Source organism: Diaporthe citri (assembly GCF_014595645.1).
Source record: "Diaporthe citri strain NFHF-8-4 chromosome Unknown scaffold_4, whole genome shotgun sequence".
NCBI lineage: Eukaryota > Fungi > Ascomycota > Sordariomycetes > Diaporthales > Diaporthaceae > Diaporthe > Diaporthe citri.
The window spans coordinates 1,185,460-1,205,988 of NW_025064849.1; the positions used below are offsets into that span (position 1 = coordinate 1,185,460).

Here is a 20,529-nt window from a genome sequence, read left to right on the forward strand (position 1 = left end):
TCACTCTCTCCCGCTCTGCGCAACGTTCGGTTCGGTTCTCGCTGCGGGCTGCCCTCGGGCCTCGGAGATAATGCAGTTCGGCTGCACCTTCCGTATTCTCCCTCCGTGGCTTTCTTCATGTACACTGTTGTCTGTTGAGGATGATCGATTAGACTCGAGAGATTACCCCCCAAATATCTTTTCAATGATTACTATTTTCGAGCTGGAGGCTGGTCTAGAAGACAAGATCGGCGTCTTGGTCTCTTTCGTTGCAAAATTGGCAAGGCACCTCCTCAAGTCGAGATACGGCGGAGAAGTCCTCGAACGACTCGATGTCAAAGCCAATAGTGTAACTGAGCACCTCGAAACCCAACAGGGAAGATTTGGGTACAGCATTCGAAGTTACAGCGTGTGAGGATCCCAAATGTTCATTTGTCAAGCAGTTCATGGTTGGCCCTTTGGTGGCGAAGTCTTTCTGACCAAGATCTCTTACTGGAAGAACATGTTGAGGAACAGTGGAATTATCCAGAGTTATTGAAGATCTGTATCCATTGCAGCCAAATTGGATGGGTGAGTGACCTCCTCCTAAAAAGGAAAGGGCAATATGTATCTACAGGGAAAGTTTTGGGATTCTTACACGCTGTACAAGCAATTCGCTTAGCCATTACCGACAGGAACATTTCCGAGTGCATGATCTCGGTACTTGAAGTCGGTGACTGATGTCACTTCATCGTCATTCTTCAGAAAATTATCGAGGAGAGTTAATGAATGAGTACCGACCGAATGGAGATGGACTGCAGTGATGGAGGTTTTCGGACCACAACATTGACACCGTACCCGGGAACACTACTATGTAGGTATGCCTGGGTATTTTCTTACCCGAGTAAACGGGCTGGAAGTGCCTTGGGCGCACACACCAGCTCCCCGCAGGCGCAATTTATTTATCCATTGAGCCTGAAGCGTAACAACACACTAGGAATGCGTAATAACTTCAGCTGTCTTGGTTTAATGAAATCCTTCCAGTTACCAGCTGCTCCAAATGCACTTCCTAATACGTTCTTAATTTGGAATTTAAATGCAAGGCTTTTGAAGACAACATGCGCTCAATACTTGTAGATGATTTAAGCTGTTTCTAGCGTAGCCCCGGGGTTGAATAGCGTTTCGGGCCATAGTTCGTCCGAGCTTACCTTGTTAGTAGCTAGGTCCCGTCAAGGAGCCTGTTGCTCCTCAATTCTTGGCATCGCCATCTATTCCGCGCGCTTTTTGCATTCTGTTTCTCCTCCACTTGTACAGCCTGCAGCCGAAGACTAGTAATTACTTTCCACCATGGCATGGATTTGTCTTCTACTGGCAAGCCTCAGTGGGCTTGGCGTGGCTCAGTTCCCTCCGAAGCCAGAAGGAGTTACAACATTGAAGTCCAAGCTCCATGAGAATGTGACGCTCTCCTTCAAGGAGGTTGGTGACGTTCTCTGCACATGCTGCTGATGCTGCCAATGGACTGACAATGAAATTCTTACTAGCCTGGAATCTGCGAGACTACTCCAGGCGTCAAGTCATATTCAGGATATGTGCATTTGCCGGAGGGGTTTCTGAACGACGGCAGTGGTGGGGAGAAGCAAGACTATCCAATCAACACGTGAGCTCACTAAATCAGAGACGCAGTGATCGACTTTTACTAACTGCGTCTACCAGATTCTTCTGGTTCTTCGAGTCCCGGAAAGACCCAATCAATGCACCATTGGCGATTTGGCTCAATGGCGGTCCAGGGGGCTCGTCATTAATGGGGCTGCTCGAAGAGAATGGCCCATGCTTCATCAGTGCCGACTCGAGGTCGACGTATCTGAACCCTTGGAGCTGGAACAACGAAGTCAACATCCTGTACATTGACCAGCCGAACCAGGTGGGATTTTCATATGATGTCGCCACCAACGGGACTATGGTCGCAGGCAGCGATGATTCCTGGAGTGGATACGAGACCATACCATGGGACTCAACGGACAAAATACCAGAGACCAACCTCACCGCCTATCATGGAACCTTTGCGAGCCAGAAGCCCCTCAACACTGCCAACACGACGGCCCTGGCGGCACATGCGCTTTGGCATTTCGCCCAGACCTGGTTCTTCGAGTTCCCATACTACAAGCCCCATGACAACCGGATCAGCCTTTGGGCTGAGAGCTACGGCGGGTGAGCAACCCTAATTTCCCGGCGCAGGAATGTTACTAAACTCTCGCAGTCATTACGGGCCTGGTTTCTTCGGCTTCTTCCAGCAACAGAACGATAAAATCGCCAATGGCAGTATCAACGACAAAGACGCACATTATCTTCATCTAGATACTCTGGGTATTGTCAACGGCCTGATTGATGTCGCAGTCCAAGGAGAGGCTCTGATTACGTATCCCTTCAATAATGTGAGTTTCCAGTGTCAGCTGACGGCAGTGTGGGCGTGCAACATCTAACGTAGAACTCCTGGCAGAGCTATGGAGTGGAAATCTTCAACAAGTCTCTGCACGATGAGCTCTTGTACAACTGGACGCGGCCCAACGGCTGCAGAGATCAGGTCAAGGCCTGCCAAGATGAAATGGAAGGCCGCGGGCCTATCTTCCTCAGCCTCGAAGACAAGAACCTGAGCCAGATCTGCACCGAGATCAACCCAGGTTGTGAAGGCATGCCAGCTACTCAGATCTATCAGGATATACTACCAGGTGCCGGTTGGTACGATGTCACACACCCCAAGAACGACCCCTTCCCACCGCCCTACATGTTTGGCTACCTCACGCAAGAGTCCGTACTCGCCGCGCTGGGCGTGCCAGTCAATTTCTCAGAGTCCTCGGGCGCTGTGGCGCAGACCTTCCAAGGCACCCTTGATATCATCCATGGAGGCTTCCTGGAGTCCATTGGGTACCTTCTCGACTCCGGCGTGAAGGTGCACATGATGTATGGGGATCGTGACTACCCGTGCAACTGGGTCGGGGGCGAGGCGGCCAGTCTTGACGTGCCCTACTCGAAGGCAGAGGAGTTTGCGGGTGCGGGATACGCTCCTCTCGTCACGCATGAGGGTGTGAAGGGGATGACGCGGCAATTTGGCAACTTCAGTTTCACGAGGGTGTTCCAGGCGGCAAGTCCTCTCAAAGATTGAATCCCCTCTTTTTTTCGTCAATGCTAATGGCTGGTCTTACAGGGTCATGAGGTACCGTCATACCAGCCTGTGGCCGCGTACGAGATATTCAAGCGCGCCACCTTTGGCTTGGACATCCCAACTGGGTTGATCCAGACGGACGATAACTTTGCAACGATCGGCCCCAACGACATTTGGTTCATCAAGGGCGTGCCGCCCATTGCACCCAAGCCAGAGTGTTACATCTTGAGTCCATTGACTTGCCTTCCGGATGTGTGGGAAAAGGTCATTGCTGGTGCAGTCAAGGTCAAGGATTGGTTCGTCGTTGAGGAGGCCGATGAGAGCGTCGGGCAGCCGTCGGGCGCCGATTCTGAACAACAAGTTTTGGACGAGTTGTAGGAGCTAGGTGAACCCGTCGAAAATAGATGAGGGCGTGACAAGGCAAGATTATAGTCATGACGGTTCATAGACATTGACTCGGGGCGATTTGAACTTTGCAAGCTAGGTGCGGTTACGTTCTGCTGAACTGGCAACAATTTCCCTTGAATTACGGAAACGAGACAGATAGAACAATAGGCTGTATAGTAAACATACGTTTGTAGACACACCGCTGTTCTACTTTTCGGTGTAGGGACTCTTGGTCTATATGCCTGTACATTTCCATCGGCGCACGACTTTGATTACCCGGAAATAATTACTGATCATATCAGTATTGTGAGCTATAGTGGAAAACTAGCTGGATTAATCTGGTGCCAACTCTCAAAACGGCTGCAAATCTAGCAATGTCAAAGAGAGACGAGCCCAATACACACCGACCGTAAGCTGATTCATATCTGACACAAAAAGACACAATCGTTAGCGTTTCTTTTGATGCAATGCTGTCAACTTTAACAATCTGTGCAATGACAATGTTGGTGACTCGTGATTTTTATCAGTATGTGCGGAGGGGGAGTAGTAGACAGTGACATTAGTTTCCCTTGATTTCAGCAGAAACTCCAACGAGGCTGAACTTCATCTGGAGAACAAGTTAAAAGATTTACGTGCGGGGGTAAACAGATACGTAATGGTGTGTGCGCAGCTCAGGCTGATGTTGAGTTTTGACTGCAGCCTGCAAACGATCCTGACATGGTGAGCTTGCAAAATTCATGCTATTTGAAGCCTTATGTGTAATGGATTCTCAGCCGGGGCCTTGATAGTTGCACGATCTATTTCATATAGAGAGGCCTCCGCAGTCTCACAGACTGAATTTTGGTTTATACAAGTGAAGCAGCTGCTAGAATTGTTTTGAAAGGATACCAGATGCCACCAGCTGGTGCCAGCTGTCGAATCTGAGCGATCCCGTGCCGCCGGCTCCCCCACTTCTTGGCTCCTCGTTCCACCTGGACCATTCTCTGACGGGAACACAACCCCCATGCCCCCATTTCTCAGACACCCGGCGGCCAAAGCGGTCAATTATACTTCCCACGCCTTCACCACGACTGCATGAAGTCCAGTATGCAAGTCACTTGAGGCTATTCTATTCCCACGGCCTCGTTACTACGGCCTAGATCTCCCAGATCTTCAGGGGCCGTCGGGAGGTCGTGCAAGTGACGCACTGGATTCACTCGGCAATCCGGCGGGCTGGCCAACCGCCCCGACCACTTGGCGCCCAGCACTTGGCACCCTGCCCATCGATCCGGCTCATTTCTCGCTCGCCCTTCTCTTGTGCCACCCGTCCTCGCGGCGCCTAACAGCCAGTCCTCTGGCCTGTTCGACCGTGCCCGAGGCTGTGGAGCAATGGAGGACTGGAAAAGATGGAGAAGGGTTCCTGCGAGATCTGGGCCACCGCAACTGGCATCTTGGCGAGATCGCGCACGGCAAAAGGAAAGGCAGGACAGGCAGACAGAGCATTGGACCTGACACAGCCCGAACCTAAAAGAAATCATCCCTTTGACGGCTGGTCGAGCCAAGGTGCTCGGCCAAGACGCGGCCAAGCGGGCCAAGTGCATAGCACGCTGTCACTGCCACCACTGGGCGCCCGTCTCTGCTTTGTTGTTGGCCCTTCTGGTCCCATGGACCGGCACACAAGTCGCCTAACGGCTGCCAAATACGATTGCCCAGGAACCACCCCTGAGTCTGCGCGGCAAGACGGGCTTCAGGCCTGGTTGCCACGGGTTTTGCGTCCATGTCTTGGGCACTTGGCTGATGACGGCCATCAGTCCCTTTCACCGTCCGCCGCTGCAAGGCACAGTGCATGCTGATACTTTCTCTTCCCATCTGCCGTGTCTTTTTCATTCTTCTTCCGCCGCGCACACTCGTACTCCTTCCCCTTCCGTCGTTGCTACTGCTCGCCGCTCTTTCACGATCTGTAGCGCTGCCACCGGCTTCGCTACCCACAGCAGTTGCCGTAAACATGTCACCACGCTCGTTCTTCCTCCTAAAATGTCTCTCCATGGTTGGGGTTGTGTCGGCTGCACTGGATGTGGACCTCACCGATGCCCGTAAGGATGTCTCGTGACTGCTCACCCCGGCCTCTCAACTGACAGTGATGCACAGAGTCTATCAGAGATAACGCAGCTCTGGTAGCATACGACCTCTTAACCTTCTACAAAGGCAACCAGTCTGGCCAGATTCCTGGAATCCTGCCAGGTCCTCCGCCTGATGGCGACTACTACTGGTGGCAAGGTGGTGCGATGTGGGGGGCGCTGATCGACTACTGGCATTACACGGGCGACATGTCGTACGTGAACACGACCACCGAGTCGCTGCTGTTCCAGACGGGTCCTCGCAATAATTATATGCCGCCGAACTGGACCGCATCCCTAGGAAACGACGACCAGGCCTTCTGGGCTCTTAGTACGATGGCTGCCGCCGAGGTACGGTTCCCAGACCCGCCGGAAGACGACGTCCGGCAGTGGCTGGCCCTCACGCAGGCCGTCTTCAACACCCAAGCACATCCAGACCGGCACGACGACTCATGTAATGGCGGATTAAGATGGCAGATCCCTCCCAGTAACAACGGTTATAACTACAAGAACAGTGGGTCCACTCCACTCTATTTGATGTAACCCAGCACTAACACGCGCTTCAGCCATCGCCAATGCTTGCTTCTTCAACATCGGCGCCCGCCTCGCTCGCTACACCTCCAACACGACCTACTATTCTTGGGCATTCGACACCTACGACTGGATGAAACGGGTGTCATACATCGACCCCGAGTACAACGTCTACGACGGCGCACACGTGTACCACAACTGCACCGACATCAACAGGGCCCAGTTCTCGTACAACTCGGGCATGCTGCTCCAGGGCGCGGCGTTCATGTACAACTGGACGTCCTCGCAGACGGACAACACGACGCTGAGCGAGCAGGAGGCGGCGTACTGGGAGTCGGAGGTGCGGGGGCTGATGAACGGCACGCTGCGGGTCTTCTTCCCGGACGGGATCGCGCACGAGCCGGCGTGCGAGGACGTCGGGACGTGCACGAGCGACATGCTGAGCTTCAAGGGCTACGTGGCGCGGTGGATGGCCGTGACGGCGCAGCTGGCGCCCTTCACGCGCGACACGATCATGCCCGCGCTGCGGTCCAGCGCCGAGGCCGCCGTGCGGACGTGCACGGGCGGCGACAACGGCCGCATGTGCGGCTTCAAGTGGCACCAGAACGAGTGGGACGGCACCACGGGCGCGGGCCACCAGATGAACGTCCTCGCCGCCATGACCAGCCTGCTGATGACGGACAACGAGATCACGGGCGACGCGGCCGGGGGTTCCGGCGGGGCGCCCATCACCAACGCGACCGGCGGCACGAGCGCTGGTGACTCGGCGGCCGGGTACGGCGACGAGAGGCCGTGGGATGACATCTACGAGCCGATCACGACGGGGGACAAGGCCGGCGCGGCGATCCTGACCGTCATCCTGGTGAGCTTCCTCACGGCGGGGTGTGTGTGGGTCAGTCTGGACGAGGGCTTCAGCATCGGCAGGTGATGGATGGGCTGGTTGATTGAATTTTGTGCGAGCAAGGTTAGATGGAGTTCAGGAGTTGATACCCCTCGTGGAGCAGGGCAAGACACATTTTCACGGCCGCAACATACAACAGCGTATTGTTTTTTTTTTTTTTTTTTTTTTTTTTTTTTTTTTTTGGACACTTGTTTAAATATCTACATTAATACCTTCACATTTGTACAAGCGACAATTCCAAATTAAATCGTCAAGAATTTGGTTCCACCTTTCTATGTGCTATCACCGTACCACGGAGACAATTTGCGTGTGACACGGGAGAAGCGAGGTGTCACATGGGCATATAGATAGCAATTGCTGTGAGACTGAGTTGGCGTGCAGCGGCTGACTTGGAGCACATGTGAAGTCGCTCAAGTGATCGGCATCAGCACGTGTGTGGAGTGGGTTGGGGGACTTGCTGCTAACAACCCTGATGAACCCCCCAGGCGAGGGGCCCGATTAGGTTATCGAGACATCGGATGATGGGTTGGCACGTCCCACGGTCGCACCCGTCTCCCACGGCAATCCTCCACCTCTGGTGGGCCAGGCCACTTTTATCCTTGGGACCCGAGTTCTGGAGCGCATGAAGGCCACTGGACCTGATATGCCTGCCTGCAAAGATCGGGGCCACAGCCAAAAAGAGAAACAGAGAAAGGGGCCAGACGGAATATCTGAGCCGTAGCCAAATCTGTGTCTAGCTCTGAGCGAGTCAAGTAGTGGCGGTTGGTTGTGCGACGGCGTGGGCGCTGTCAGGGGAACGCCCCGATGGTGCTACTAGGAGCCGTTTTTGGACTGAGACGGGAGACTAAGGAATGCGGCGGAATGTGGTACAGTCTCTTCGCATTGTCGAAACAGTTCGGCAACGGCTAAGAACAATGACAAGCTGAACAATGAAGTCCACATATGTTGCTTCTAGAATGACAAGCGCGGATATCCTTGCGTAAATTCAATCTAAGCCTCCGTTTTTGTATGGTCCTATTTTATGCGATATCTTTAAGCAGGATTGGTAGCTTTTATGCCATCAGCGCAATATGTTTAAGCTCACTGTAAAAGTGTCAGCACAACGGGGTCCACAAGTGCTTATGTGGAGGAATTCAACTTACCTCTGAACCTGCTCCCCAACCTTCATCGCAGGGTACTGCACCTCGCCGCCCTCGTCCCTGCCGAGGTTCAGCTGCTCCAGCCTCAGGGCCTTGGCCTTCTCAGCCAGCTCCGGGATGGGGTTGAGGTCGAAGTCGCTCGCCAGGTGCCAGAAGAAGGTGCTCGATATCCTGACGAGCGGCCTGTCGGGGAGCTCGCGCCTCCTCCTCTCGATCGTCTCGATCGTCTTCTCGTTGACGACGACCTCGTGGTACCCGGCCTTGACGAGCCCGCCCGTGATGTGCTCGAGCTGCTTGCCCGCCTGGACGAGGAGGTAGTTGCCCGGCGGGATCTTGACCGCGATGCGCTTGCCCGTGTTGCGCGCCCAGATGTGCAGCCCCGGGTAGCGCGACCGCCCGTGGATGGTCAGGAAGTTCAGGTCCGTGTGGAACCCGGCCAGGATGGTGTCCTTGTCGCCGTACTTGACGAGGTCCGACGCCGTCGGCGCCAGGATGTGGGGGCCGTACCGCCCTGCGTCCTTGAAGGTCGCCTCTGGGATGCCTAGGCCGGCTGCTGCCATCTCTGCGAGGCCTGATACGCTGTGTGTGTGGTCTCGTCAGTTCTCAGTGTCCATGACCACGTAGAAAAGGAACCTCAACTTACGCGTTCTTCATCGAGTTGCCCCACAGGTTCATCGTCGGCGTCCACCTCTCCCTGATCTGCGGCGCCTCAGGCACAACATTCGCGGCGTTGAGCCCGGGGAACTTGGTCTCATACGGCGGGTCCTCCCTCATGTTCCAGAAGAAGCGGCACTTGGGGTCGGGGTTGTGGCCCATGATGTCCAGGGGCCTCTGGTCGGGCGCGAGCCGCCTGATGACGTCCAGGCACGGCTCGTCGACGGCGCACTTGGGCTTCTCGGTGTTCTCGAGCGTCGCGCCGATCTGGTAGCTGAGCTCGGGGCGCTCGTCCTTCTGCAGCTGCTCCGCCGGCTGCGCGAAGTAGTCCTCCAGCAGGTCCAGGAAGCCCTCGTTGTCGCTGGGCGACACCCGGCTGTCGTGCAGCACCAGCGCCCCGTACGTGATGAGCGCCTCGGCCGCCTTGCGGCACTCGGCCACCGCCGCGGGCGAGTCGTGCGGCGAGTTGAGGAAGACGTCCAGGTCGATTATCGGGAGGTCCATTGACACTTCGTGGGTTGCCATCTTGGCGGCTTTCTTGAATCTTGCAATACCTCGGTACTAGAGCCGTGATGCCTGTTTGGCTTGCTGTCCTCTTCTTCGACAACTCCTCGGTGGATCTTTTTGTCACTGTATTAACAGAATATTTAATGTGAAGCCCGAGGATTTGAAATTCCCCTCGCATGAGTCGATGAGTCGTAAGAGGGAGGTGCCTGCGATACTGTCCCATGATCCTGGCCTCTCTAACCTATTTCGGCAGTGCCGTTGCCTCGGACGGTCTTGGCCCCACGGTGCTCGCCGACAGCCGCTTAGAAGCGGCTAACAGCACAACTACGGCACGGCTTGTCACTGCCACTTTTTGTTAGTACTTCAACATTGCCAGTTTATTCATGTGAAGCTATGAATTGACCATGGTTTCGCTGTCCACATTCTCCGTACGAGATAAAGCCGTGTTGAATCAAACCCGCCAAATATCATATCAGGCATAATGGGTGCAGGAGCCTGGGCAGGTCATCAAAATACAGGCACCTTCTCCCTTCTCTTAATTCTTATAGTAGCCTTCATCGGGGGGAGAACATTCAATCCAAAGATGACATTATTTGGGCGCTTCTCCTGTATCTCGAAATCATAATGCATCAGAATATAGGCCAGCATCAACTTGACCTTCGCCGCACCAAAGAACCTGCCCGGACAAGCACTCCTGCCTGCGCCAAAAGAAAGATACTCAGCACTAGTAGTAGCCCAATTCTGGCGCGCCCGCTCGAGATAGTCGCTGTTTTCGTCAGCGCGCTTCTCGGCGAAGCGAAACGGCTTAAACTGGTCCGTGTGGGCGCCGTAGATCTTCTCATCATCGTGAATGGCCCATGCATTAACTGCGATCACCGAGTGCTGGGGTAAGTGGATGCCAGAGGGCGTTGTGACCCCGTCTTGGGCCACGACTCTGCGTAGCACGCCGATGGGAGAGGGCATGTTGAGGCGCTGGCTCTCGCGCATGGTCGAGTCGAGCTTGTCCATTTTCGAGAGGGCTTGCTTGCTCCATGTGCCGCCGTGCTCTGCCAGGACGGTGGTGATCTCCTCGCGTAGCTCATCAATATACTCTTGCTTGGATGAGGCCAAGTCTAGTATGGCGTGGGTGATGGCGAATGTCGACGTGTGAATGGAAGCAAAATTCAGCAGGAGCTGTAGACCAGCAAGTGTCTCCACCTTGTAGAAGTGCGGATCACCCGTCTTCATAGCGTGGTTGATGGTCCACTGCAGAAAGTCGTTGGGCTCAGGGTCCATAGCAGTTTTCTCGGGGCCACTGGCTAGCCTTTGCTCGTGCTGCTTCAGCCTCTTCTCTATACCAGGCCGAACAAGGCGAGTGAAGGCTTTCTCGTATCTTCGAGTCGGAAATGTGGCAAAAGGTGCCGCAAGAATCTTAAATGGCTTGGGCAAGAAGCCCAGAAAGACCCCAGAGCCCAGAAATGACATTATGAAGCCCTACTTGAGTCATCAGTATTTCGAGGACCCAATTGCAAAGTCAGGGGCTCGCATCAGAAAGCACCAGCAGTGATACAAGCTATGTCCTAGGGAGACGAAGACTCGGAGAGGAGGACACGAACCAAGGCTGTTTTTTGGAGCTCAGGATTGCGGCATACAGGATCGCCTGAAAAGACGCGCGCCGAGACTTGGCACTCAACCGCTTGCTGTGCCTCGTACACGCAAACATCGTGAAAGTCGGTCGTATCACTCCCCAAGACACGAATGATGTGGTGGTTCAGTTCCTCCAGGACAATGGGGATAAGGTTGCCGGTCTGGCCGTTCAGCTTGCCGTTAATGATTTGGTTTGGGGTCGACGCATGGAAGGTCTTCTCATCAAAGTAGGTGCCATAGTCGATGGCGAGCTCTTCCCTAGTCTGAGCATGTCTGCTCAAAATGTTCTCTGGCTGCTTGATGACCCACTATAGCACTGATAATCAGTTTTCAGAGGAACCAACAAAAGAGCCTTGTTCGGCACTCACTGTCGTTTCATTATTCGGCAGCAGCGCCAGATCTGTATGGCCGCCTACTGCCAGGAGCACTGTCTCGTTCTTGTGTTTTTCACTCGCCAACTTTAGAGCATCCTTGAGCGCAGTGGTATTTCTGAACCTTGTGCGGTAATATGGAAACCACTCTCCCTTTCTTGAGTTCAAAAGTGGGAGGGTGTGCAGTTTCGATCTTGAGCGGACATTGTAAATGACGAGACTAATCAGGATGAACAGAAGACCAAAGACCATAGGGCGCAAGAATGCCTCGACCATTTTTGCACCGGTATTGATTTGCAGACTCCTGTGTAAAGTCCGAAAACATTCAATTGCCAAATTTGTCGTCTCGTTAATGGAGAGACGTGATGTCGAAGTTTGAGGTTGTCAACGCCGAACAGCCAGGTAATAGGCCATGGACGAAACGCGAGACTACGGAGATAAGGGATAGTCTAAATTAGGCAAAATTTACTTCATGAATGACAACACGGAGTCTCGGACTGTTAGTTCTACCGTCTTCTGTCTTGGAAACAGTGAGCTGTGTTGCATCGTCGATGATGGTCCAATCTCGGACTTGAAACCACGAGTCGCGAGGTGTGGCTGTCAGCACAGCGCAGTATTTGTGTGACACGAATGCGCGCAGCATACACCCATGGTCCTCCATCCAAAAACTAGTTTATGCCGAGTCATAGTGCATATGAATGTACCACTTTCTTATGCACCTCAAGCCTAGATTGTATGGTAATGTCTCGCATGCCATGCACATGAGGGAAGTTAAATGATGAAGTAGATTGATGTACTTCCTGGCCCAGTCCACCTCTCCCCGCTAACGTGATCATAATATGATCTGCAGTCAGCTCGGACACCCAAAGACTAGTTCGGAACTTTGTGTACCCAGTGAGTGCTATTCAGGAAGCGGGATCTCCCACTGGTGGTCGATCCTAAGTCAACTGCACGTTGCGTGGGATGTGGGTGACAAGCCAATCCTCCGATGCTCAAGCAAGCACACAAAAAGTTTCTAGGCTGTACCATTCGAATCGCCAACTCCGCCTTCTGTACTATCTTTTGAATTATTGACTTGCTTTAATTTCTCCAAATCCAGATCACTTGCCTGAAAAAAAGTTGTTGTTCATAGCCGTGGCCACAGGAGTGCGAAGGTATGTTTGAGACTGATGATGGGATTGAAACGAAATAGTCCCCCAAATCATTTGATGTTCAAATCAAGGAAAACTTCCTTCTAGATCAAAATTTCATTGCCCATTCCGGGATTGATACTTCCCCAAGATGAATCAAGGGTTCTGTCCCATTGTTTTAAGCTACTTGTCTAGGTTTCAAATACACGTTCAGTGGTTTCTTGTCCCATAGTCCATACATGCCGTTGCCATCAATCCAATCTTCCTCTGGCTTCACCAGCGAGATATCAAAGTTCCAAATAACCCGTGTCAAAATTGATCTCATTTCCGCATATGCTAGACTTCAATACAATAAGCAATTGTCATCTCCTAGCACCGATCAGTCCATTTAGAGACTTACTTCTTCCCTATGCAATTTCTAGGCCCCCAAGAAAATGGTTGGAATGCGTCCCTTTTGTCGCTGGCGAAGCGTGTATCGCCTAGCCACCGCTCCGGAATGAACAAGTTGGGCATGTTGAAATTTTCTGGATTGTAGTTCTGAATCCATTGCCAATTGTTGACGATGGTCTATACTAGCAATTCAGGAAAGATTCGATGACAGCGAGGTTTTTGATAGTCATCATGGGAAGAGAAAGGAATAAAGCAAGTTCGACTTACACCTTCAGGAAGGAAGTGGCCACAAAAGACGTCTCCTCCCGCGTGGACCTTGCGAGGGGCTGGACCGGGGATGGGAGAGAACATCCTGAGTGCTTCGTCCAATACTGCAGACATGTATCTGAGTTTTTGGACGCTGAGTAGGTTGATATCATTCTCAGACGCAAACGCTGATCGCACTTCTGTGGCTAGCTTGCTCATGGCCTCAGCATTGGTACATAGGAGATATGTTGCTCCAGCCAACGCCGTTGCTGTTGTTTCTGAGCCTGCGATGATGAGCAAGCTAGCATTTTGACGGATTTCCGCCAATGGCATTTTCTTTCAACGCAGTCTGTCAGGAACTGGTCTCGCATCGGAAGTGGGCCAGGATTGTTGATCTAGTTTGCTTACCTCCTTTCCATCCGTGTTCTTCACCAGTATGGACTGCATAAAATCTGGGCGATCTGTGTTTGTTGCCATCCTCTTGGCAACCTTCGCATTGGTGAGCTCATGGTGCTGTTCTAACTTTGCCAAGAGAGCCTTCCCAAATTTCTGCAGCAGGAGGTCTATGCTAGGGATGAACCGTCTGACTTGTATGAGGAATACGGCCTGCTTGACGCCTGCGAAGATCAACGAGACCCAAGGGTGATAATCTGACTGCTCCAAACAGCCAAATGGTTCGCCGAACGACAAGTCTGCAACCAAATCGAATGTGGTAAAATCATACCATTTCACAATGTTTACCACTGTGCCTTCTTCTTGGGCCTGTTCTCTGAGCCTTTTGACGAGCAGATCAACGTATCCGCTTATCAGAGGCTGCTGCTCCAACAGGCTCTGCGCCGAGAAGGCATGCGACATGATGCGACGTTGGCGGCCATGGTCTTCTGAGGTCTCGGCCTCAATAACGCTTGGGCTAGCAAGCTTGTAGAAGGCCTGGTCTTTGGGATTTTCCACCTCACCAGCCTTGCGGTGACCGTAGAGTTCTTTCCAGATCTTCGGAGTGTTGAAGGAGACCTGGATGGGACTGACACGAACTATCTCGCCATACTTTTTGTGGAGTTCAGCGAGTTGCTTGTGACCGGTTCCGGACATCAGAAGACGTGAGAAGAATATTTCCGAAACAGCCCATATCTTCGGTCCTGGAATTGATCGAAGGGGCGAAATGAAGAGATTGTGGATAACGGATGAGACAACATAGCTCATTAGCTACCAAGGTCATTCAATTAGCCTCGAATGCATTCACGAATGATAAAAAAGTGGCAATTCATGTACTATACCAATATTCCCAGAAGACTCAGTATCGCTAGAGCCGGGTGCAAGCCCAACAGCTGCGCTGCTTCAAAGATTGGCGCCATAGATGCATACAAAGTGGTTGCTGGACTTGGGCGCAATTGAGCAGAATCTCGTAGATGTGAGCATTTGTGTTCCACGGCTCTTGTCATTCATCAGAAAGCAAAATTGGGGTATTTCGAGAAAGTATGACAGCCTCGTCCAACTGGATTCCTCCGAAGACTCTGTCCTGCCAACCAGTTAAACACCCATTTCACGCTGCCGATCATCGTGCTGATCGCGATGCGTCTCAGTTCGTAGCATGCTTTTTCCTGCCGAAGTCCGACGTCACACACAATTCATCCGAGCAATGCACTTACCATGTGCTGACCGCAGAAAAAGCCACAATAATGATGAAGTGAATGCGAACCAAAGCAACACGACCCACACTCCCTGGCAGAAAAATCACTCAAAAGACAAGAGCTCCGGGAAGCAGTTAATTGCTGGATCTCATGGTTACCAATCAAGCACTCATGCGCGGCTGCGCACTGCCACGTCGCGAGACCTGCAGGCAACAGACATCTATCTGCACGGGCGGCAGAGGCGTATTCGGTGCTGACCACCCACAGCTCCTTTCGGCCGAATACAACACCAACTTCTGCAGTCAGAAAGAGCGTGGGAGCCCGAGATAATCGGGCTAAGACTATGGTCGGCAATTCTGGAGCAAATTCCCAAACAGGCCATACTCCACGCCGGGAAGAGCCGAGTTCCAGTGCTACAACGTTTCTAGCACTTGAGGTCTAAGACCAGTTGGTGAGATTCCGAGGTAGCATTGGAAATGCTTTGAAATCAATCGATCATTCGCTTCGGCGTTAATCGCATCGTATGGCCTGTATTTTGACTAGGTCAAATGTGTTCCATGCCTCAGATATCAACTTTTGCCACCACAATGCCCTCGCTTAAAGGCCCGGTAATGAACAATTGCGCTTGCTTCTTTCCATCATTCACCCTCGGGTCAATAGCGACCATGACAGCGGTGGACGCCGTTCGTATAGTCTGCCCATCATCCTGAAAAATCACCTTCCTTGTCCACTTGTCGACATGATCTCCCCTTTTTGTTGGCTCTACTTCCTGATTCGGCTGTACCAGCCATACAGTGACTGGAATGGCTTTGCCAGCGACCGGGAACGTAATCGCCCGAGCCAAGCCCGCAACAACGTAGCCGCTAGCATCCCTGCCGGTCTCTACTGCATATGGATCAGAGAAGTATGATGGGGTATCCAAGGCCGAGTCTAGCTGAATGATCTCGTCAATGTCAACCTTGGGAGGTTCCTTGTTATCCACGTGGCCCAGAAGGAGCTGACCACTTGAGGCGCGGACGATCATTATCTCCGATGGCGTCTTACCATGTCCGATTCCATTGTTCATGTCGATTGTGTTTGCAACCTTTGCAGTTACCCCTGCAGTGTCATCGGCATGGTCCTTTGTGATCAGGGTTGTCAAGTGTGGCTGCGTATTCAGTTGTATGTGGACTAGATCCGTTGGCTGCCCCATCGACCCGTACGCAACCTCTTCTAGAAGCCGCGAAGGCCCTTCGCGGTGACGATGGTCATTGGTCACGTATATTTCGGTCACAGACTTCAGGAAGACGTCGTTCGGAGTCCGAAGCAGAGGATGCCAGATTGAACGCAGGTGCGTTGCCTCCTGCGAGTTGATCCTGTGGTGGAAGATCTCTAGGCGCGAGCGGGCTTTGGGAATAGTGGAGTCCCTGGGTGGTGTGGGACTGCGGTAGTACTCCGGATTCGGCAAATGATTTACTGCAACTATGTAGATAGAGTTTGAGTCCTTCGGGTCCGAGATGATGTCGATACCATGGGTGTTGAAGGGGCCGGTGAAATTGCGGAGGCTCAGGCGAGTGACCGACAGGGTCTACGTACACTATCAGCCTCACTGACCGTAAAGGGCAAACTTAATTGGCGTACCTTGACGTCGATGGCTACAATGGTTCCAGAGCCAATGGCCTTGTGATCCTTCCAGATCAACAGCCTGTTTGTACGGTTGCAAATGTTAGCGTGGCACTAGGCTTTTGGCAGATAAGAACAAGGAAGACTCACGGAGGAAACCAGGACTTTCTGAGTGTACCATCTCCTTCTGACGCACCGACAAGCTGACCCGATGCGGCATGATAATGCAGATCTTCCGTGAGCCCTGTTCCTGGAAGTAGCTGCAGGTCTTGGGTGCCGTGTATGTTCTGGATTGGTCGGAATAGACGTCCGACTCCGAGGACCTTGGTCCGAAGAGCCAGGCCGGTGAAAGGATCAGACAGAAACGAGGCCATCAATGCAAGAATTATTGGCACGCGTAACCAAAATTATTGGGGAATGAGGCCAATGGTTGTTGGACCGTATTGTGCTGTGGATACGTCTGAATGGCGACATAGATATGTTGAGGCTGTTAAATACGCCTTGCATGCACAGCACTTACGTATGAACCTAGTCGTTGAATTGCTGAGCAAGATAAGCAATGTGTGGGGTCAGAAGAGTATTCCGACGTCAGCAACCAATCTTTACCTGTCCCGGCTAAAGGTGAATGTAGACGGTATGTACCTAGGAAATCCAGATTCGGATCAACGACTGTTCTGCGGGAATTTTGTCCTATAGTTGAGTCGTGTTTGTTTGACTTTAAGTTCTGGTGTGCACGCCTAGTAAGCACAAGTCTGACTCACCTGCAGTGCAACTGTGATGAACAAACACTAGTTCCTTAGCAGTCCTCGGGCTCTTCCACCACCAGAACATATTGATGTGTTTCTCTTGTACTTCATGTGTGGAAGCCGCAGTGACTGCTTTGAGACAACGGAAAGTACGCACAACCTTTTCGAGTTAGACTAATATGCCCTTCTATAAAGTAGCATCAGCTTGCAGCTGTCCTCATCCACTAGCAGGAATAATCAACATCGACTTCTTTGCCATTCACTTTCTAATTGGCCCATCATGTCCGCAGGAAACCGTTACCCCGTCCGCTCGGATAGCGAACTGTCCCCGGTGGAAAAGGAAAGCTACGAATTCCTGAAGGTAGTCCTGAGCCGCCATCCCCCGCCTCACGACCACGTAAGCCGAAGAGCCACCATCATGCATGCCGATCTCTTTGACTGACCTCACTCAGCTTATCTCGCCGCAAGGCCGAGTCCTTGGCCACTTCAACACTTTCAGCTACCTTCCCGGGCTGGTCAAGCCCCTGTTCGGCACGATTGCTAGTGTCTACGCCCTCTCCATCCCACCCAACGTGCGCGAGGTGGCGCTGTTTGCCGTCTGCGCGCACTTCCACTCGCCGTATCAGGCTTTCGTGCATGGTACCACCGCCAAGCACAACGGCTCAACGCTTACACCTGAGCAGCTGGAAGTGCTGGGTCGTGGTGAGCGGCCCGGGGACTTGAAGCCGGAGGAAGCCGTGGCGTGGGACGTAGTCAAAGAGTTGCACGGATTTGAGAAGCTTACTGACGAGATGTTCGAAAAGGCTGTGGCGCTCATTGGAAAGGAGCAGACTCTGAATCTGATTGTCTATGTGGGCATGTCTAGCTTCACGGCGATTGTTGCCAAGGGGGCTGATGTTGGACTGCCGTACGGGAGGGCCGCTTGAAAAGTTGCCTAGGTACTGAGAATTGAAGGCAGAATATTTGTGATAGCCATTGGTTTGGATTTGAATTGATATTTATTTCAAGCCATCCTCAGTGTTTCATTTCCTGCCCTTGAAATATTTGTATAAAAGTTTGGGTGGCATTCTCCTCCATGCAGCGGCCAAGACCCACAATCAAGTGTTTTGGCAAGGCTTCAATCTGACATAACACTGCTGAGGTACTCTGAGGATCCTCTGGTGCGCCCCCATGCTGTTGTACTTCTCAGGTAGGGGCTCAAATTCGAAGTTCAAAATCAGCAAAACAAGTGTGATACGTAGTTCTTGGCGGGCCAAAGCTCTCCCTAATTCAATCAGTATTTGATGCATGTACATGAAACGGATCACAAGGGCACGAACCATAGCAGACTCTCGGGCCAGCCGAAAATGCCAGTGTAGGATACTGATGGGAGTCAAACTCCCCGTTTTCGCCAAGCCACCGCTCTGGCATAAATTTGTCCATCCCATCTTCGTGATACTTGCGGAAGTTGACCTTGCTTTGCTGGCTTCGTTTACTGCGTTCTGCCTCTGGAATTTCGAGCGGCTTCTCGCCCACGTATGAACTAGAGACCACTTGAGCACCTTTTGGGATCGGGTAGCCGAGGATCGATGTGTCGACGGTGGCAATGCGGACAAGACGCGGGTGGATGTTGCCAAGGCGAATTGCTTCTTCCATGGTGGCTTCGAGGTAGTGGATGGGCGTGTTCAAGATGTCTTCTACAGAAGATTGCGCGCCATTTGATAGTGCCTCCTTGAGAATTGTCCGTAATTTGGCCTGCTTGGATGGGTTGTTGGTGAGGAATTTGACCGTCCAGGAAAGAGTTACGGCTTTTGTCTCGTGGCCCTGCTCTTGGTCAGTATCATTTATCGGGAAGGAATGGGAGGATGAAAGCAGGGAAGGACGACACTTACAGCAACGAGGAACATAAATAGCTCATCATGAATCTCTTGAGTCGTTGGAGGACAAGCTTCAAACTTTCCATTGTAAGCCAGACGTTCGCGACGGAGAGCCAATCCCATCGCACACTTGTCTTCGAATTCGTCCAATTGATCTTCTGGCAAAGCGGCGAGTTGAGCGCGGGTGTCCTTGATAAGTCCTGAAACGAGTCTCTGCTTGAGAGCCCAATACCTCCTAAAGGCCGGCATTTGCCTCAGCGCCCAATGATGAAGGGGTTGATTGAACGACTTGAGTGTCTTCTCGACACTTTTGACAAAAAAAGAAACAGCTTCGTAAATCTCAGGCTTGTGCAACACTGGCAAAATTGCCAGCTCATCTTTGGAATCGGGCTGGGCAATGTTCCCCGCACACTCAATTACTCCTCGTCGCTCACCGTCGACAGCCTGCAATTTCTCGCCGAAAATGACAGTCCAGATTACATCGAAAGCAGCAAGATCAAAATCCTCAAAGCACGAGAATGGACGGCCATCAGCCAGAATCGATTTTTCTTTTAACAGTTCAACCAGCTCCGAAGCACAAGTATACATCCTAGGCGCAGCAACGCGTCTCAAGAAGTCTTTACCCATAACGCCTTCCCAAAGACGGCGCTGGGCACGCCACTCAACCGTGGTGCGCTTCGTGATGCTCGACTGGGCGAGAAAAGGCGCGAAGACTGCCTGGGTGCTCGGTGCGCGATCGAATTCCTTCGTGCGCATTCCGAGAATGTCTTTCACTTCTCGCACATCATCGACGAAGATGATGGGAGGGTGGAAGGGCCGGAGAAAGAGCTGAATGACTGGAGATTTGAGATTGCGGCATTGTGCGAAGACATATTTGGCCGGGTCTTGTGTTTTGGAAACTGCGGCGAGCACGTCGGGTAAGTCGCCCCATAAGCGCTTTGCTGAGGATTTGTTGTGAGGAATGCCAGGGTAAGGCCGTGGGTAGCCCCAACGATAGAAGAGGATGGATAGTACGATGAACAAGGCAGAGGCGAGAGTGTAGAAGGCTGCCATGGTGAAGGGATGCTTTTGTTGAAGGGAGAGCTGTGTGGGAGTAGGCTGTGAGAATCTGGCGCATGTCTTGTGCAAACATGTCGTTGGCGATCATACCAGTTGATATAAGGAGTTTGTCCAAATCATCGTCAATACTCGCCCAACATTCTCAATAAGGACCAGATTACAGAAACCGGCGGGGTGTGTGTTTGACCCTGACACGACATAGCTACTGTTGATGTTGATGAGAATCAAAGCCCAGCGATTCAAGGTTTGCTCATGATCATCCTATTCATGTAGGTAAGATTCAAGTGCAGGAAGCCTCCCACCATCTCTGGCTGCCAGGCGCCGAACGGACAGGAGCGAATCGGTGGCTTGTGCTAAGTCCGGCCCGCTCGGATCTCTTTTCCTTGGATGTTTCTGACAGTGAACCCCGGGTTTTGCAGCCGAGAAACACGTAATACGTGCCGTGCCGGCGAGACAACGTGGGGGATTGTGTTATGGAGCGTTCTGGATCTGTATCGCTCACTCAGTCGCCAGACATGCAACTAGATCTCTTGATTGCCTAA

General features: G+C 52.3%; 8 protein-coding genes across 8 annotated transcripts; 3 read left to right on the forward strand and 5 right to left on the reverse strand.

Moving 5' to 3' along the window:
- Nucleotides 1-1,305: 1,305 nt before the first annotated feature.
- Nucleotides 1,306-3,496, forward strand: INS49_009535 (uncharacterized protein; the record flags this gene model as incomplete). The annotated part of the gene is made up of 6 exons (XM_043170265.1): nt 1,306-1,434; nt 1,500-1,615; nt 1,672-2,166; nt 2,216-2,390; nt 2,456-3,085; nt 3,161-3,496. 6 exons carry the CDS (start codon nt 1,306-1,308, stop codon nt 3,494-3,496), a joined length of 1,881 nt encoding a protein of 626 aa, XP_043024830.1.
- A 1,993-nt stretch (nt 3,497-5,489) lies between these two features.
- On the forward strand, nt 5,490-7,060 carry INS49_009536 (uncharacterized protein; the record flags this gene model as incomplete). The annotated part of the gene is made up of 3 exons (XM_043170266.1): nt 5,490-5,577; nt 5,633-6,115; nt 6,168-7,060. 3 exons carry the CDS (start codon nt 5,490-5,492, stop codon nt 7,058-7,060), a joined length of 1,464 nt encoding a protein of 487 aa, XP_043024831.1.
- A 1,025-nt stretch (nt 7,061-8,085) lies between these two features.
- INS49_009537 (uncharacterized protein) lies at nt 8,086-9,351 on the reverse strand (the record flags this gene model as incomplete). The annotated part of the gene is made up of 3 exons (XM_043170267.1): nt 8,086-8,116; nt 8,176-8,751; nt 8,816-9,351. 3 exons carry the CDS (start codon nt 9,349-9,351, stop codon nt 8,086-8,088), a joined length of 1,143 nt encoding a protein of 380 aa, XP_043024832.1.
- Nucleotides 9,352-9,840: 489 nt separating this feature from the next.
- On the reverse strand, nt 9,841-11,606 carry INS49_009538 (uncharacterized protein; the record flags this gene model as incomplete). The annotated part of the gene is made up of 3 exons (XM_043170268.1): nt 9,841-10,806; nt 10,965-11,267; nt 11,328-11,606. 3 exons carry the CDS (start codon nt 11,604-11,606, stop codon nt 9,841-9,843), a joined length of 1,548 nt encoding a protein of 515 aa, XP_043024833.1.
- Nucleotides 11,607-13,397: 1,791 nt separating this feature from the next.
- On the reverse strand, nt 13,398-14,185 carry INS49_009539 (uncharacterized protein; the record flags this gene model as incomplete). Its single annotated transcript, XM_043170269.1, has 2 exons — nt 13,398-13,445; nt 13,505-14,185. 2 exons carry the CDS (start codon nt 14,183-14,185, stop codon nt 13,398-13,400), a joined length of 729 nt encoding a protein of 242 aa, XP_043024834.1.
- A 1,101-nt stretch (nt 14,186-15,286) lies between these two features.
- Nucleotides 15,287-16,700, reverse strand: INS49_009540 (uncharacterized protein; the record flags this gene model as incomplete). Its single annotated transcript, XM_043170270.1, has 3 exons — nt 15,287-16,291; nt 16,345-16,408; nt 16,477-16,700. The coding sequence occupies 3 exons, from the start codon at nt 16,698-16,700 to the stop codon at nt 15,287-15,289; spliced, it is 1,293 nt and encodes a 430-aa protein (XP_043024835.1).
- Nucleotides 16,701-17,352: 652 nt separating this feature from the next.
- INS49_009541 (uncharacterized protein) lies at nt 17,353-17,998 on the forward strand (the record flags this gene model as incomplete). The annotated part of the gene is made up of 2 exons (XM_043170271.1): nt 17,353-17,469; nt 17,525-17,998. The coding sequence occupies 2 exons, from the start codon at nt 17,353-17,355 to the stop codon at nt 17,996-17,998; spliced, it is 591 nt and encodes a 196-aa protein (XP_043024836.1).
- A 171-nt stretch (nt 17,999-18,169) lies between these two features.
- Nucleotides 18,170-19,981, reverse strand: INS49_009542 (uncharacterized protein; the record flags this gene model as incomplete). The annotated part of the gene is made up of 3 exons (XM_043170272.1): nt 18,170-18,336; nt 18,392-18,875; nt 18,944-19,981. 3 exons carry the CDS (start codon nt 19,979-19,981, stop codon nt 18,170-18,172), a joined length of 1,689 nt encoding a protein of 562 aa, XP_043024837.1.
- Between the last annotated feature and the right edge of the window lie 548 nt (nt 19,982-20,529).